At 33.1% G+C, this 14193-nt stretch overlaps 3 protein-coding genes across 3 annotated transcripts; 2 read left to right on the plus strand and 1 right to left on the minus strand.

Annotated features, from left to right (window-relative positions):
* Nucleotides 1–295: 295 nt before the first annotated feature.
* Nucleotides 296–1652, plus strand: LOC129873694 (uncharacterized). The gene has a single exon (XM_055948832.1). It carries the CDS (start codon nt 476–478, stop codon nt 1145–1147), a length of 672 nt encoding a protein of 223 aa, XP_055804807.1. The 5' UTR covers nt 296–475; the 3' UTR covers nt 1148–1652.
* A 5242-nt stretch (nt 1653–6894) lies between these two features.
* On the plus strand, nt 6895–12360 carry LOC129872348 (uncharacterized). The gene is made up of 5 exons (XM_055947328.1): nt 6895–7821; nt 7921–7982; nt 8103–9926; nt 11273–11402; nt 11536–12360. Exons 1-5 carry the CDS (start codon nt 7665–7667, stop codon nt 12240–12242), a joined length of 2880 nt encoding a protein of 959 aa, XP_055803303.1. The 5' UTR covers nt 6895–7664; the 3' UTR covers nt 12243–12360.
* Nucleotides 12361–12561: 201 nt separating this feature from the next.
* On the minus strand, nt 12562–13804 carry LOC129872349 (uncharacterized). The gene has a single exon (XM_055947329.1). It carries the CDS (start codon nt 13633–13635, stop codon nt 12958–12960), a length of 678 nt encoding a protein of 225 aa, XP_055803304.1. The 5' UTR covers nt 13636–13804; the 3' UTR covers nt 12562–12957.
* Nucleotides 13805–14193: the final 389 nt, after the last annotated feature.

The following is a 14193-nucleotide window of genomic DNA, read 5'->3' on the forward strand; positions in this document are numbered from 1 at the left end:
TTTCATGTAGAACGCCACCACAAAATATGGTTCAGCAGATAGGGTTACTGCTATTTTAATCGAGATCTCGATTTTAAATTTTATTTATAAAAAAATCTTTATTAGAGAGCATATTTTTCAAATGGATTCTAAGTCTCTACTCAATACAAATTAAAATTAATCAGACTTCTGATATTATATAAAATAAAATAAATTAAAAGCTTTTCGCGTAGCAAAATTGAATATTCCACTCCACTTTTCCCTAGTAAATAGTAAATTAAATTAATCAAACTTGTTTTTTCAATGCATGGGGTCAGTTTGACGGTTGCAATTTTAATTAATAGTAGTAGTAGCTAGATTTGGACTTTTCAAACTTTGCTAGGCCTTGGCCCCTCCATTACGACCCCTATCTGTTTAAATTGATCCTTTCGACAACTTGGGCTTTCAAATTCTTTACAGTAAGAAAGAATAATTATTTTTTTTGGAGCCAATTAAAATGACGATTGAACTATGTTCAGATGATTCAAGTCCTCGCATTTCTTTCTCTCAGGACATTTCTCAAACAGATACTGTTCAAATTCCATCAACTAATTCATCCTCCTCTAGTGTTGATTTTGATTTTTGTGTGTTTCATCAAAACTTTGATCTTGAATCTTCTTCAGCTGATGAGCTTTTCTGTGATGGCAAAATCCTCCCTATTGAAATGAAGAGAAAAATACCTCCATCTCTTCCACCCAACAAGAAGTCAGATATAAAGCTGCTGACAACAAAAAGTCGTAAGTTGGTTATCCCTCACAGTAACACAAGCTTCAAGAATGAAATTTTATCTTCAGATGAAAAACAGAGCTCAAAGTCATTTTGGAGATTCAAGCGTAGTAATAGTAGTAGTTGTAGTAGTAGTTATGCAAGAACTTTATGTCCTTTACCAATTCTATCTCGAAGTAATTCAACTGGTTCAACTCCAAATGTAAAGCACAAACAGTATTCTCAGAAATCATCTTCCTCTGTTTCTTCTTCTAATGGTTATTATCAAAAACCTCCATTGAGGAAAGTTTCAGGTTACATCAATGGAATTAAAATCAGCCCAGTATTAAATGTCCCTCCAGCAAACTTCTTTGGTTTCACCTCTATCTTTTCCAGTGGCAAGGAAAAGAACAAGAAGAGGTGATTTTTTTATTTGGTTTCCCATTTGGCCGTATTAGAGCCGACTAATTCAGATTTACGTCGCGTAACGCTCATTTGAAGAAAAAGCATCTCTCACAAGGATTTTTCCATAAGTCGAGACTAGTGATTGATTACTGTAAAGATTAACTACTAGCCTCTAGTATATGTTCCTTAATTAGTCTCTTTTTTTTTTTTCAATTACATTAACATTGTTTGGGGCCAAGGAATGGACAAAAAAAAATCATTTTCATGTTGTTTTTTTTGTATGGAAGAACAGGTATAATTTGCTATCAGAGTGTGTCCCATTCTCTGCTTTGATATTTTGGTTTTGTGCTTTTTGGTTGCTTGCACATGCTGGGATTCTAATTCTATCTAATTGGAATTTGGTTCCTTTCTTTTGATTCTGTCAAAAGACAATGACGAAAAGTATACTAGTTGTTAGTTGGTTGTTTATTACTCATTCTGAATATTTTTAATTGTTTCTTCTAAGATAAAGATGAATTACATAAGTTTTATTTTATTTTTTTCTTGCCTTTTGACAATAATGTGTTTACTTTTTAGTTGTTTCTTGCTTGGGATGGCAGGACTAATAGCAACTATATTTGGTAGTTGGTATGCTGAAAAGACAGAGATAGTTGTACGAAAAAAAATTAGTATTGCCTTTATCTTGTTTGGTTATTAGTCTTGCAATAAATTATATTAAAATTAGTAATTAATATTGAGATAAATTATTTCTGTCTGTCATATAGGAAATTTGTTATTTCGGAATAAAATAATGAAAATGATAAAATATTTATAAGGTCCCTCGAATCATTTTTCTACTAAATAAGGTGAATGTTATTTTTGTTAACAAATTAACTTTTTTTTAGAAATATGTGTAAATACATGTTATTTTTAATTAATAAATAAAAAATAAAATTAGAATAACTTATTCTAGCATAACTTATCTCCAAACCAAACTACCGATTCAAATGAAATCTATAAAACGTATCACAATAACGGAGAGTAAGGACTTCAAGTTAATGTCTATTTTAAGCCCTAGTTTCTTGACTTTTGAGAATTCAAAAGCAGAACCCAAAAAAGATCAATAAAGTTAAATTTGACAGGATTTGAAGATTGAGATATATTCTTCTATTTTGATTAGTCAATTTTTGGTTAAACAAAGACTTGCCTTGCCACAAATCCCTATGGATCATAATAAATTTAGTACAAATTATTTCGTAAATTTGTTATAAAGTTACACTCCTTGCCACAAGACTTGAGTATCACCACGACTTTGTTACAAGTTGTATCTCATATTGTCGGTTAGTGTGAATATTCGTGTCTCTATAAATCTGGCTACGATAAAATAAAGGACATTAGAGCAAATGTGATACGTTAAAGACGAATAATAACCACAATAGACTTGAGACCAAATGAGGTCTCCAATCTAAGAAAAATGTACTACTCCAATGGCCCAACTTTACTTCAATTTTTTTTTGGTTCGCTACATTTAAGTTGAAAATATTAATTATTTATATAAATAAAATTTATTTCAAATTATTTTTGGTGTGTTCAAAAAAATTACGCCATTACTTGAAGTAGTTTTATTATCTCGTGAATTTCAATAAAACGAGAGGTTAAAGGAATAACTTAGACAAAAACTCTATAAATTAAAACTTTAAATAACTTTCTTAATTAGAATTATGCAAATATTCATAATGCGGGGATTTTGCAATATTTAGTTATTCATGTATTGGTTATTTTATACTTCATCTTACATAAAATAATACATAAATTTTCTTATAAATTCTACATTAGTAAGCCGGGATTTCAAATTATTAACCAAACATCGTATTAAGTGTGTTGAATTTCATATATAACAAAATAATGCTATGTATCAAGCATGGTATAAATTATACAAAATTTAATATATAATAAATCACCTTCTAACCAACAATCAAACGGCTATACACTAACCTAAAGCGATTAAATGGACAAAAAGTAAATTAACCAAGTAGTTGGGCAACCACATTGATTCGCGGTTGTTAATTACATCCACATTGGGTTAAACTTGAGGAATAAAAATTCAACCTCGCGATATGTTATGAGTTTTGAGTTATTTATTTTATCAGTGTAACATTCATATTAATATCATTTTAAATTTGAATTCATGTATTGGAAAGCTCATTTCTTGAAACGGTGCTTATAAGAGATTTTTTTTTTATCATTCTAAAAAGCTCGAACTCAAACTTGAAAAAATCTCAATCATACTACCACAATTTATATTGTTCGGCCGGTGTCCAGCTAAAGGCAAAGAAAAATGTTGGCAATGAGTTGGACTTCAGAGCTTGAAATATTGTCGTGTTACAACATATTAAATGCTAATGTCTCCATCGGTGCATACATTTCAATTTTGAAAGAAAAACTATTAAAATTTATAGCCTTTAATAAATTATATTATATTATTTATGTTTGTAATTTTCTTGAAATTTATATCTCATATATAAAATATTTATGTGAATATAAAATTTATTATTAAAAATAAAATGAAAAACTTAAATTAAATTAATTTATAGTTTAGAAAGAGTATTCTTTTTCCCAAAAGAATTAACAAAAAAAAGTGTCATGATCAAATGAAATTGATAAATAATAGATTATAGTAAGAGATAATTGGACGTACGATGTTGTGAGTACAAGTTGACTAGTTCTGAATATTTTTTCAAGCTTTCATTTTTATTTTGTCCTTTTTCTTCTTGGTTGCCTATCTTTCTGAGTCGTTATTCAAACTATGATCATGAAGAAAATTGAGAAATTTTGATCACTAATAGTCTGTTTGGATTGACTTATAAGTTATTTATATGTTATTTTTAATTTTTTTGAGTATTTATCTGATCAATTTAAAGTTATTTTATACTTAAAATAAGCCTCAATAAATAATTGAATTTGTGTGGATGAACTTATTTTAAGCAGCTTATAAATTGAAAGTAGATTATAAGTCAAAAAAAAAAGTTGGATTACACCTATTTTTTTTAACTTATAAGCAGTTTTCAACTTATAAGTTACTTAAAATAAGTTCATCCAAACAGGTTCTCCGGTCTCTATCATTTTATTTGTTTTTTTCCTTTTTCTTTTATATTTTTTAAATATTCGCTCAAACATTATACGTTTACAAAAACAACAACAAATCCAGTGAAATTCCACAAGTGAAGTCTGAATAGGGTAGGATGTATGCAAACCTTACCACTACCTCATACGTTCAGTATATTAAATTGAAAAGTTCTTATAATCGCATAAATAATATAATAAAATATGTTTTAAATTATCAAAAAATTTTCTAGCTTCAAATTGAGTTAAATGATATTTTCTATGTTTCAATTTGTTTGTCTTATTTTAATTAGATAAATAAATTAAAATTAATGGAATATCAAACGAATTACTTATCATAATAAACTAAACGTGCCAATTTATGTCCATAAGAATGAAAACAATAACTATTTTCAAACAATTAGTGGGGATCTAATAATTTTTTAGGGACCCAAAAGGTGATTTGTAAGTTTTTAACCTATGTAAATTGTACTAGCACTTTAATTAATTTATTTTGTCATGATATAGGAGATCGGACAAACCCACATTGTTGAACGAGAAGCAATATCCTTGGTCCGGTAAATCATTGCCGGCACTTTAACATTCACGTGTCGGTAACTTTTACTTATCCAACTCTCTCGAGTACGAAATACAACAACACTCGCTACATCGAACTACCATGTGGTCCTTCCACTACAGATATTTGGAGAGTGTGTCGTACACAGTTTATTTAGCGCGTAAGATTACAGTGTACATTAATTCAAATTCTACGCTCCAACCTCCATGTCAAGACAGCTTAGTATAACAGACAGACGTAGACTCGACGATACTGTGCTCATCAAAGTGAAAATACAGTTCAGCTTTTACACAAATATTTACTTTAATGAGTCGTTCGTCGGTAGATGATGTAAAAATAATATTTTCAAAATAGAATGTAAAATTAATTTTATTTTATGTTTGATTTAAATTTAGTTAATTTTAAAATTGTTTTATTTCAATAATTATATTAAAATGATTATACTATTTTATATAAAAAATGAGATAAAATAATCAACAGTGTCACAACCCATGGAAACGATCCTAAGAGAACAAATATGCTAGGCATGTTTGACTGTTTTTCATGAAAATGTTTTGCTTGAAAGGTACTCCCCCGTCCACATTTACTTGTTACTGTATTAAATGTAATGTCCACTTGTACTTGCTAATAGAAAAAATCAACAGATAATTTTTTAATTTATATTTATTTTATTCTTACTGATTTACTGTAAAGTACTATAATTATGTGCAATTTATTTTCAATTCTGACTTATTTTATTTTTTACTTGTGCGTCGAGTCAAATACAAAATAAATAAATATGAATGCAAGGAGTAGTTTGTGGAACGTTATTTGGTTAAGTATAATAGAATTGATACAGTTAGTAGTGTAGATAAGTTGTTTAAAGACATAATTCATAAATATAATTCTCGACTTATTTTTAATTGACAATTATGATATTTAATTTTATTAGTGCACAAGTTAAGTAGACACTTGAACTATTCAAAATCTGAACAAATGGATGCATCCATCTTTCGTGACATTTTACATGATAATTTTATGTCATACGTGGTTTATATCACGTATATATATTTATTCAATTTTATACAAATTTAAATATTTATTTGTGCATATTTATATATTATGCCTGTTTTAAAATGTAAAGCTGACTACTAGATTAATTGTTCATCGTCGTTGTGCTATTTTCAATGATTAGCAAAATCAAAATAACAATTTTTTTGAGTTATCGCAATGGATTACGGAATTATACATTTCTCTGAATGATAGCCTACTTTAACATATATCCACTTTTTTTTTTATATCTTTTGAAATTATCATAATTCATTAATATACAGGGTAGATCCGAATATAGTGTAGTAAGTTTTTCATGATCCGAAATTAAGGAGTGAAGATCAATAGGTGTGTATCGAACGACCCCGTAAATTTACGTAACATCCTGCCATAACGCAACAGGAGGAGGAAATGGTCTTCTAATAAAATAGCTACTTATAATTTAAATAGAAAAAAATATTTTTTTTTAATATTATTTTCATAATTAAAACCAAAATGAAGACCAAATATTCCTGAGGGTCAACTGTCAACATAATCATCTGATCTTTTTTCGCAAGGTTACAAATAACTAACTACTCATGTACCTCATGAAGAAACTAACTACTCACGTAGCTCATGAGGTTACAATCATGAGGTTACAAATGTTTCTTTAATTTTTATTAATAACTCTTCGATTCTAATTTTCACGTAGACATTTAAGATCACAAGATTAAAAGATCATAATCGTATCTTTTATGTATCTTTGGATCTTTCTCTTGAGCTGATGGTATATCTTACACAACTTTTTTATCTTCAAAGGACTGAATTAAGGATAAAATCTGAGTACATTTTATTTTCTTTAAGCATAATTTAATAGAATTATACTGAGTATAATAGTATTGTTACTGCTATATATTTTTAATTTAAATTCACAATAATCAAAAATATTTTTACTTTGTTAAATTTAATATTAAATTAAAATTAAATAAATAAATTGAGACACAAAAAAATATCATACCTACATGAGTAACTAGAATATTGAAGACCGAATATATAATATTTCTTATTCGAAACATTGAACGAAGATGTTGGCATGTTGACCATCCTTACAGGGAGTGTGGGGTTGCTCAGTTTGTCCAGTCTTTCTTATCCTACGCATCTAACTTGTCTCATCTCCCCTTACACTCTGTCTCTGCTCTCTTCGCTGTGAAAAAAGAGGAAGGAAGAGCCGTTTTCACCACAACAGCTTTCTTTCTCTGAACAACAGAAGGTTTCACTTTCTGAGGTTCCTCAATAGGCTAAAGAAAAGATTTTTTATTCTATGGTTGCGTGAGTTAGCATGTGCCTCTCTAGTGTACAAATGATTCTGCTTTTTTCACAAAAGAATCTGGAAATTCAAGATTCAGTCAATCCCCTTTTCTTTGTTTCCTTTTTCATCTTCCTATAGTCAGTTCTAGCTGTTTTCTTGAACAGTAGCACATTGCGTGAAAGTTGAAGACATTCTGGGTATTGCTGTTTGTATTTTCTTGTTCTGGGTTTTCTTTGTTTGACAGTGGTTTCTTGTGAAAACTTTGTCATAATTGAACACAGCTCAGGGTGTTGCTGTTCATTGCTATTTTCTTGTTTCTGATATTTTTTGCTTTGTTTATTGCATGAAAATGTGAGTTTTTTTTTCCTTTCTTTTTTTGGGCCAAGGAGTGTGAGTGATGTGGTGGGCAGAGGGGTCAGTGGATTTTTTTTTTTCAATTAATGTGCAGATAATGTTTGATAGAAGCTAAAGTATGTGAATCACATTCAGCAGAGTGTGAGAAAAAGGTGAAGAAATTCAAGAAAGGATTTTTGAAGGATAATTGTTAGCTCAGGTAGAGAAATGAATGACAGTTTAGCCATAACAGCATCATCATTGGCCATTACTGAGAAAAAACCTCAAAGGCCTGGGGGTTGTGTAGGCATTTTCTTTCAGCTCTTTGATTGGAACCGTAGATTTGCCAAGAAGAAGCTGTTTCCAAAGAAACTGCTTTCACCAGGTTTAGCTACTACATTCCATTCATTTTATGGTTGCTTTCCTGAAGGTCATTCTAGCTAGAGGGATAAAATATTTCTTTGTTTGTGTGGCATTCTTATAGCTCGCTTGAAACAAGCTTCGAAGAAGTTTGGAGGGGATGAGAAGCAGCCAAAGCATCGTTTGGTACTCATTTCTTGAACAATACTGCCACATTTACCTTTGTTTTTTTTTTCTAGTGTCTCAGCTGTTAGCCTGATAAAGTTTCTGTTTTTATTGTTTTTGGTTCTTGTATGAACAATGTAGATTGCTAATGAGAACAGTGGGGGCTTTCCAAATGCAAAGAACAATGGAATGACTAATACTCGTTGTGAAAGCAAGCGCGAAATGAAAGCTCCAAGTTTGGTTGCTAGGCTTATGGGTTTGGAATCAATGCCAGCAGGACCAGGCGGTAAGGTCAAAAAGGTTTCTGCCTCTGAAATTGGGAGCAATGTGGCAGAGAAACTTGGTGCTCGGCCTGGCAGATCTGATAAAGAAGATATGGATTTTGAGAAGGCCGAAATACAGCGTGAATTGAGGCCTCAAAAGCTTCAGAAGATAGGGATGAGCGAGAGACGTCCAGCCAGCAGATTTAGTGCTGAAGCATTGCAGTTGAGGACTGTATTGTCAAGGCCAAGGAAACATCAGCCTAAATTGACTTCTCCAGTAAAAAGTCCTAGGAATGTCTCTGGTAGAAATGCTTCTAGGTTGATTGGGGCTGCAACTAGGATTTTGGAACCGGGTTTGCAAAAGAGTAGGGCAAAATGTGCTCTCACTTATCCTAAATATTTCTCTCCTTTGGAAGATAAAGCAGATTTAGCATTGCATCATTTGGAAGGCCCTAATTCTTATGTGGATTCAAAGACTTTGGAAGTGAGGGCATCTGTGCCTTCATGTAAAAATTGTGGTTATATGCTTCATAGTAAGAACGGTACACCAAATGTGGAAGAACACCCATCGTCTGTCTCGTCACCTGTCTCTAGTTACTCTGAACCTTGTCATGGTCCAGGAAGAAATATGCCAAGGTTGCCCATTTTCAGCAGCAGGGATCAATTAGAGAGAGTTTCTGAGGGTTCGTCCTCAGATGCCACAGCTGCTGAAATAGATGATGTATCATATTGTGCAGAACTCATATTGGGCAAGAGACCTATTAGCAGAAGCCGAATTGAGATGCATGGCACCCACCAAGGGAGCAACGTGAAGAAGGATGCATCATCTGCCACTCATGTGTTTAAGCAGAAGCAAAATCAAACATCTCAGAATAGAGAGAGGGGTCTTATGAAGCCTATGCCAAGTAGTTTACAGAGCAACAGAGTTTTAGCTGCTGCAGAATCTATGAATAATACCAAAAATTTTGTTGCACAGAACAGAAGGTTAGGTGCATCTACCCGATTGAGGATGCCAGCCACAGCCGACGGCTGCAAGTTTGAAACTGAAAGAAAACCTTACTCAAGGAGAAGTGATTCCCTCTCTCCGGTGCGGAAGAAGAGATTGATGAATGTCTCTAGACAAGGTGAAAGTTCTAGTTTTGTGAATGCAAATTTCGGAAGAGAATCAAGTCCTCCTTCTGACAAAACAAGTAAAAAAGATGTTATTTTCCCAATTTGTAGTCACTCCACTAAACTGAAGTTGCCATGTTTGCGAGAGAGTGGTGCAACCAATAATAGTTCTGAGGGAAGTAATGTTGTTTCGTTTACATTTAAATCTGCAATGAAGCAGAAAGCTGGCATTCATCCAGAAGTCACAAAAAGGAAGTCTCAAAATAGCTCAAGTTTTGATGCTACTTCAGGGAGATCCTTCTTTAAAGGAAATGATGAAGCACCATGCTTGCAGAAATCCTTTCCTTTGAAAGGGGACATTTTAGGAGCACTTCTGGAGCAAAAGCTAAAGGAATTGACTAGTGAAGAAGAATTCGCAGAAGGGGGTGCTGCACCTAGAAAAAGCACTGCAACGATCCTTCAGGAGCTAATAACTGCTTTGAATGCAGAGAGACAATTTCATCTGGATGGTTTGCCTGTTAGACCTAGCAGAAAAGAAGATATATGTGATGATGGTGACGTGTCTTCTAGAAATACTTGCATGCATTTCCAGGTAACTAAATGTTAACTATCTGTTTTGCAATGAATGAAATACTGAATGATCTCTTGCGAAATATTTTCCTTTTTAAAGCTTGAGCGACATAAATATCTTATGATTTCTTAAGAGGGTAAACAGCTTTGGACCTTGTGGATAATTCATACATACATTTGATGAAACTAGTTCTCTTCTTGCCTCTGTGATTACTAAACCAATACTTGGTGCTAGTGCCGCCAAGATTACTTATACAGAACAGTATATTATGGAAGAACACTTCCGTTTGGTTTATAATATGTAATCAGAGAACAGAGAAAAATTCAATAGTAGATAACATTTAGAAAGATTATATCAAGCAAAACCTAGTAATACTGCAAATTAATGGAGCAGTCTTTCATACTGGTGACTTCATGCTAAATTTCATGATTGGTTAAGCCAACTAATTTGGCTTTAGCTGAGTGAGTTGAACTGTTCATTGCCTATGAGAGGACTTGGTAGCATCAACACTAGCTGATTGAAAATACTTAGTACAATCATGGTGTCTAAGCATCAAAGAACCACAATGTTGCTTGGTTGATTTAGTACCATTTGATTTAGAAAAAAAAAAAAAGAAGTACCATTCGATTGTATCAGATGTGTACTTTAGCGTTCCCTGATTAGTTGCATAGAAGGATCTTTCTTCCCATTCATTCTCTTGTTTTCCATTAGAAATGAGAAGTGCATATATTCCACACACACACACACACTATTCAACTGTTTTTGACTTCTCTTTTGATAAGGGTTTAATTTTATAAAAGAATATGAACAACACTTAGATAGTGCGTCAAAAGTTGCAGATTGTGCAAATTTAATATCATCTCTATCAGAGAATCTACATCCTTTAGTCTGCCCAAAGCTAGAATATTAACTGCTTTTGGCTTCTTAATAAATGTGAAGCACAGGTAACCATTGGAACCGTACTAGTAGTAGTCAGGAAATAGCATTTGAGGATGCTAATGGTTCTTACTATCTTCCTTAATGCATTAAATACAGTATATCATTTTTTCCTTAAGTCTATATTCCCAGGTTAGGCACCTGATTATGATAGTAAAATATTTAGCAGCTGCCTCACTAAATTTTGACACACAAGATCAAATGAAACCTTTTCTGGTTGTCATCATGTAGGCTTTATCTTCTTTCCTCACTCAGCTAAAGAGTGTTAGTGAGAGGTTTAGTTATTGCACGATTCAGCATTCAGCATTTTCCCCTCAATAATTTCTTTCCTTGTTTTTTAAGTGCATGAAATTTTTTAAATGCGCTTGCTTCAGTTATAAACCTATTGTTATTAGTCTGAATCTTTTTATCGATTTTGAATTTGTGCTCAGGAAGCACCAGATTCGGCAATCGATTTAGTTGGGAATTCACTTGATAATGATCACCATAGTCCAGGATGTGTTCTTGAAGCTACCTTTTCAACTGACAGCTACCTCTCCAGCAGTCCCAATAGTAGCTCAAGTATGATCCATTGTTCAACATTTTACTATTTTCATACTTCCTTTCTTTCCCTCAAAATACATAAAAATAATAAAAAAGGACAATTCTGAATTTGAATTTCATGCATCTAATATGTATGCTTGTTTACCTCCAGAGGACAAAGTGCTTGCTGAATCCGTGGACTCTATTTATGATGAACCACTCTTTCCAGAACCTGATAGAGATCTTTTGGATTGTGCAACCTCATTATTCACCAGAAGTTGCAGAGCACTGATCACAGACCATGTTAACAACATTTCTGGAGTGCTAAGCAAGATTAATCAGTTAAAAGGAAGCAAACTCAGTTACGCAAAAGAGGTCATTTTGAATACTGAACTCATGCTTGGAACTACACCTGAACAACATGCTCTACCTGTAGACGATGGGTTCTCTGTTAGCCATTTTCTCCTCAATGAACTTGAAATGCTATCTAGTCTTCTATGGATGACTTTTGGTCAGTTGCTTGGCTGTAACGACCCCAAACAGATGAATCAGCTTAAAGGATTTGCCTTTGATTGTCTATTAGAGTATCTAGACTCAAAATTTGGTCGATACTCTGATTCTGGTTTCGGAATCTGGTCTAAACTACCATCAAGCATGACTAAAGAGATTCTGATTGCTGATATTATTGAAGAAGTTAAAGAGTGGGGAGAATTTGTTGGGTTGATTCCGGACGAGCTAATAGAATGGGATATGAGTCATTCTTTGGGTAAGTGGACGGATTTCGAGATTGAAGAATTTGAATGTGGCACCGAAGTTGATAGGCATATCCTCCAAGTATTAGTAGATGAAGTTGTTATAGACCTCTACAATTCTAGCTAAATTTGGATGGAACTGTAAGCAGTAGCTCCTGATTTTGAGAGTTTGTAGTAAGCCGCTATCAGTGTTCTCATGTGATAACTCTGGCCTCAATAATTTCAAGCCAAGTATTTTGTACAAATCATAGATTCTGCATCTGATTCCTATTTATTGTACTTGCTTTCACATTTATGAATGAACATTGAGCATTTAAGAACAATCCCCTGCACCAATTGACAGGCACAATTTGAAACATAATTGAAATGTAAGAACAATTTGAAGGGAAATCCAGTAAACCTCTTTTGTTTGGCCATTAAAACTAGTATACAAAATGGATGCATATGAAGAAATCTATTATTATGATTTTCAATGTTAATCAATCCATAAGCAAAGTACTTTCTATAGTTCCCCAGTAGGTTACAATGAATAAGTCCGCATGGATTTAGACTTCAACTATACAACTCTAAGCCAAATTTGAAAAATCAATCCTCTTTAAAAAAAAAAAAAAAAAAAAAAGTAAATCAAAAACCAATCTTTCAAGCAAATAAAAAATAACACCACCCCAGTACACTAACTCTTGGTATATGCGAGATTTCGAAAAAGAACTGTATCACGAGGCTATTTCTATGGAACTTTACCAAGGCACCCCATTTGAGCAAATCAACAGTTACGCCAAGCCATACCTTCCGAGTAAATCAAATAATCAAAACCCCCTAAAGAGAAAACAAGAAAAAAGAATTCATAATTGTCTGTATCCAAGAACAGTCTTGCCAGCAACTCTGTTCGTTCTTCCTACTCTGTTTTCTCCATTAATAGCACTCCTTGCCACAGAAGCCAATCCCTTTAGTTCATCAACATTAGCATAACTCTTCCTAGTCATCAAACCCCCAATCCTCTTTTCCCCTGAATTCACCGATTTGCTACCTCCAATACTCCCATAAAATTTCCCACTTTTCGAACCAGCCGGAGGCGGGGTAGCCGACTTCTCCTTCAAAGTCGGCAGCATAGTGGGTGGCGGCTTTCGATTTTCCTTCCTTAATGCAGATGAAAAATCAGGCACTGATTGAGCCAAAATCGATGACCCTTTTGCCCTCTTAGGTGGTGTTACGAAACTCCCCTGAAATTTCACCTGTTTCTTCGGCGGAGTAACAACAAACTCCTCTTGAAATTCCAATTCTTCTTCTTCTTTGAGAATCGATTGTTTCATGTGCTTTATTCGCAATTTCTTTTCTCTAAGATCAGCATAGGCTTTGTAACGAGAACCCCTCTCCATGAGTAAGCAATCTGTAGTGAGTTGAAGGAATTGGGGCTGATCGGAATTTGAAAATTGTGAGAGAATTAAGGACTTGGGGTCGAGTGCGGCGTAGAGAGAATGAAGGGTTTGAGTTTGAATCAGAGATTCATTGGTCCCAGACATGGTGAATGTTGCTTAGACAGTAAATTCTTGTGGAGTTTTGTGTTTGGAGTTAAGAAGAGTTCTTGGATTTGATGAATTTTTTTGTTGTTTTCAAAAGATTTTTGAGCCTCCAACGGTCTAATAATAATACAGGACTAATGCTATGTTTTTCCAACGTTCGTATTGAAAAGGTGGGTCAAAAGTCTAAATAAACCATAATATTTTTGGGATTCTATGAATCAAAAGAAAAGAAATTAGCAAGATAATTAACGTTGGAATCCGGAAAATTCCAAGGCAAAGAAAGGGTCTTTTTCTTCTTATAAGAATTTTACAAACCAGACGGCAATTTCTCAGCATCACACGTGGATATACCAATATTCCTTCTATAATACTTTTTATGCCTTTTGTTCCAAATTAATAACATTATTTTCTAGTGATTTCATCAAGGAAAATGAAGTCATCAATAATAATGCAATTAAAGCGATCTTCTAAATAGTTCCATCAATGATGAAGTATTAATACTCTCTTCTAATAACAATAGGGTGTGTTTATGTTAAACCGATCTTATTGTTATCGGTT

The sequence above is a fragment of the Solanum dulcamara genome, chromosome 11 (genome assembly GCF_947179165.1).
Source record: "Solanum dulcamara chromosome 11, daSolDulc1.2, whole genome shotgun sequence".
NCBI classification, from domain to species: domain Eukaryota; kingdom Viridiplantae; phylum Streptophyta; class Magnoliopsida; order Solanales; family Solanaceae; genus Solanum; species Solanum dulcamara.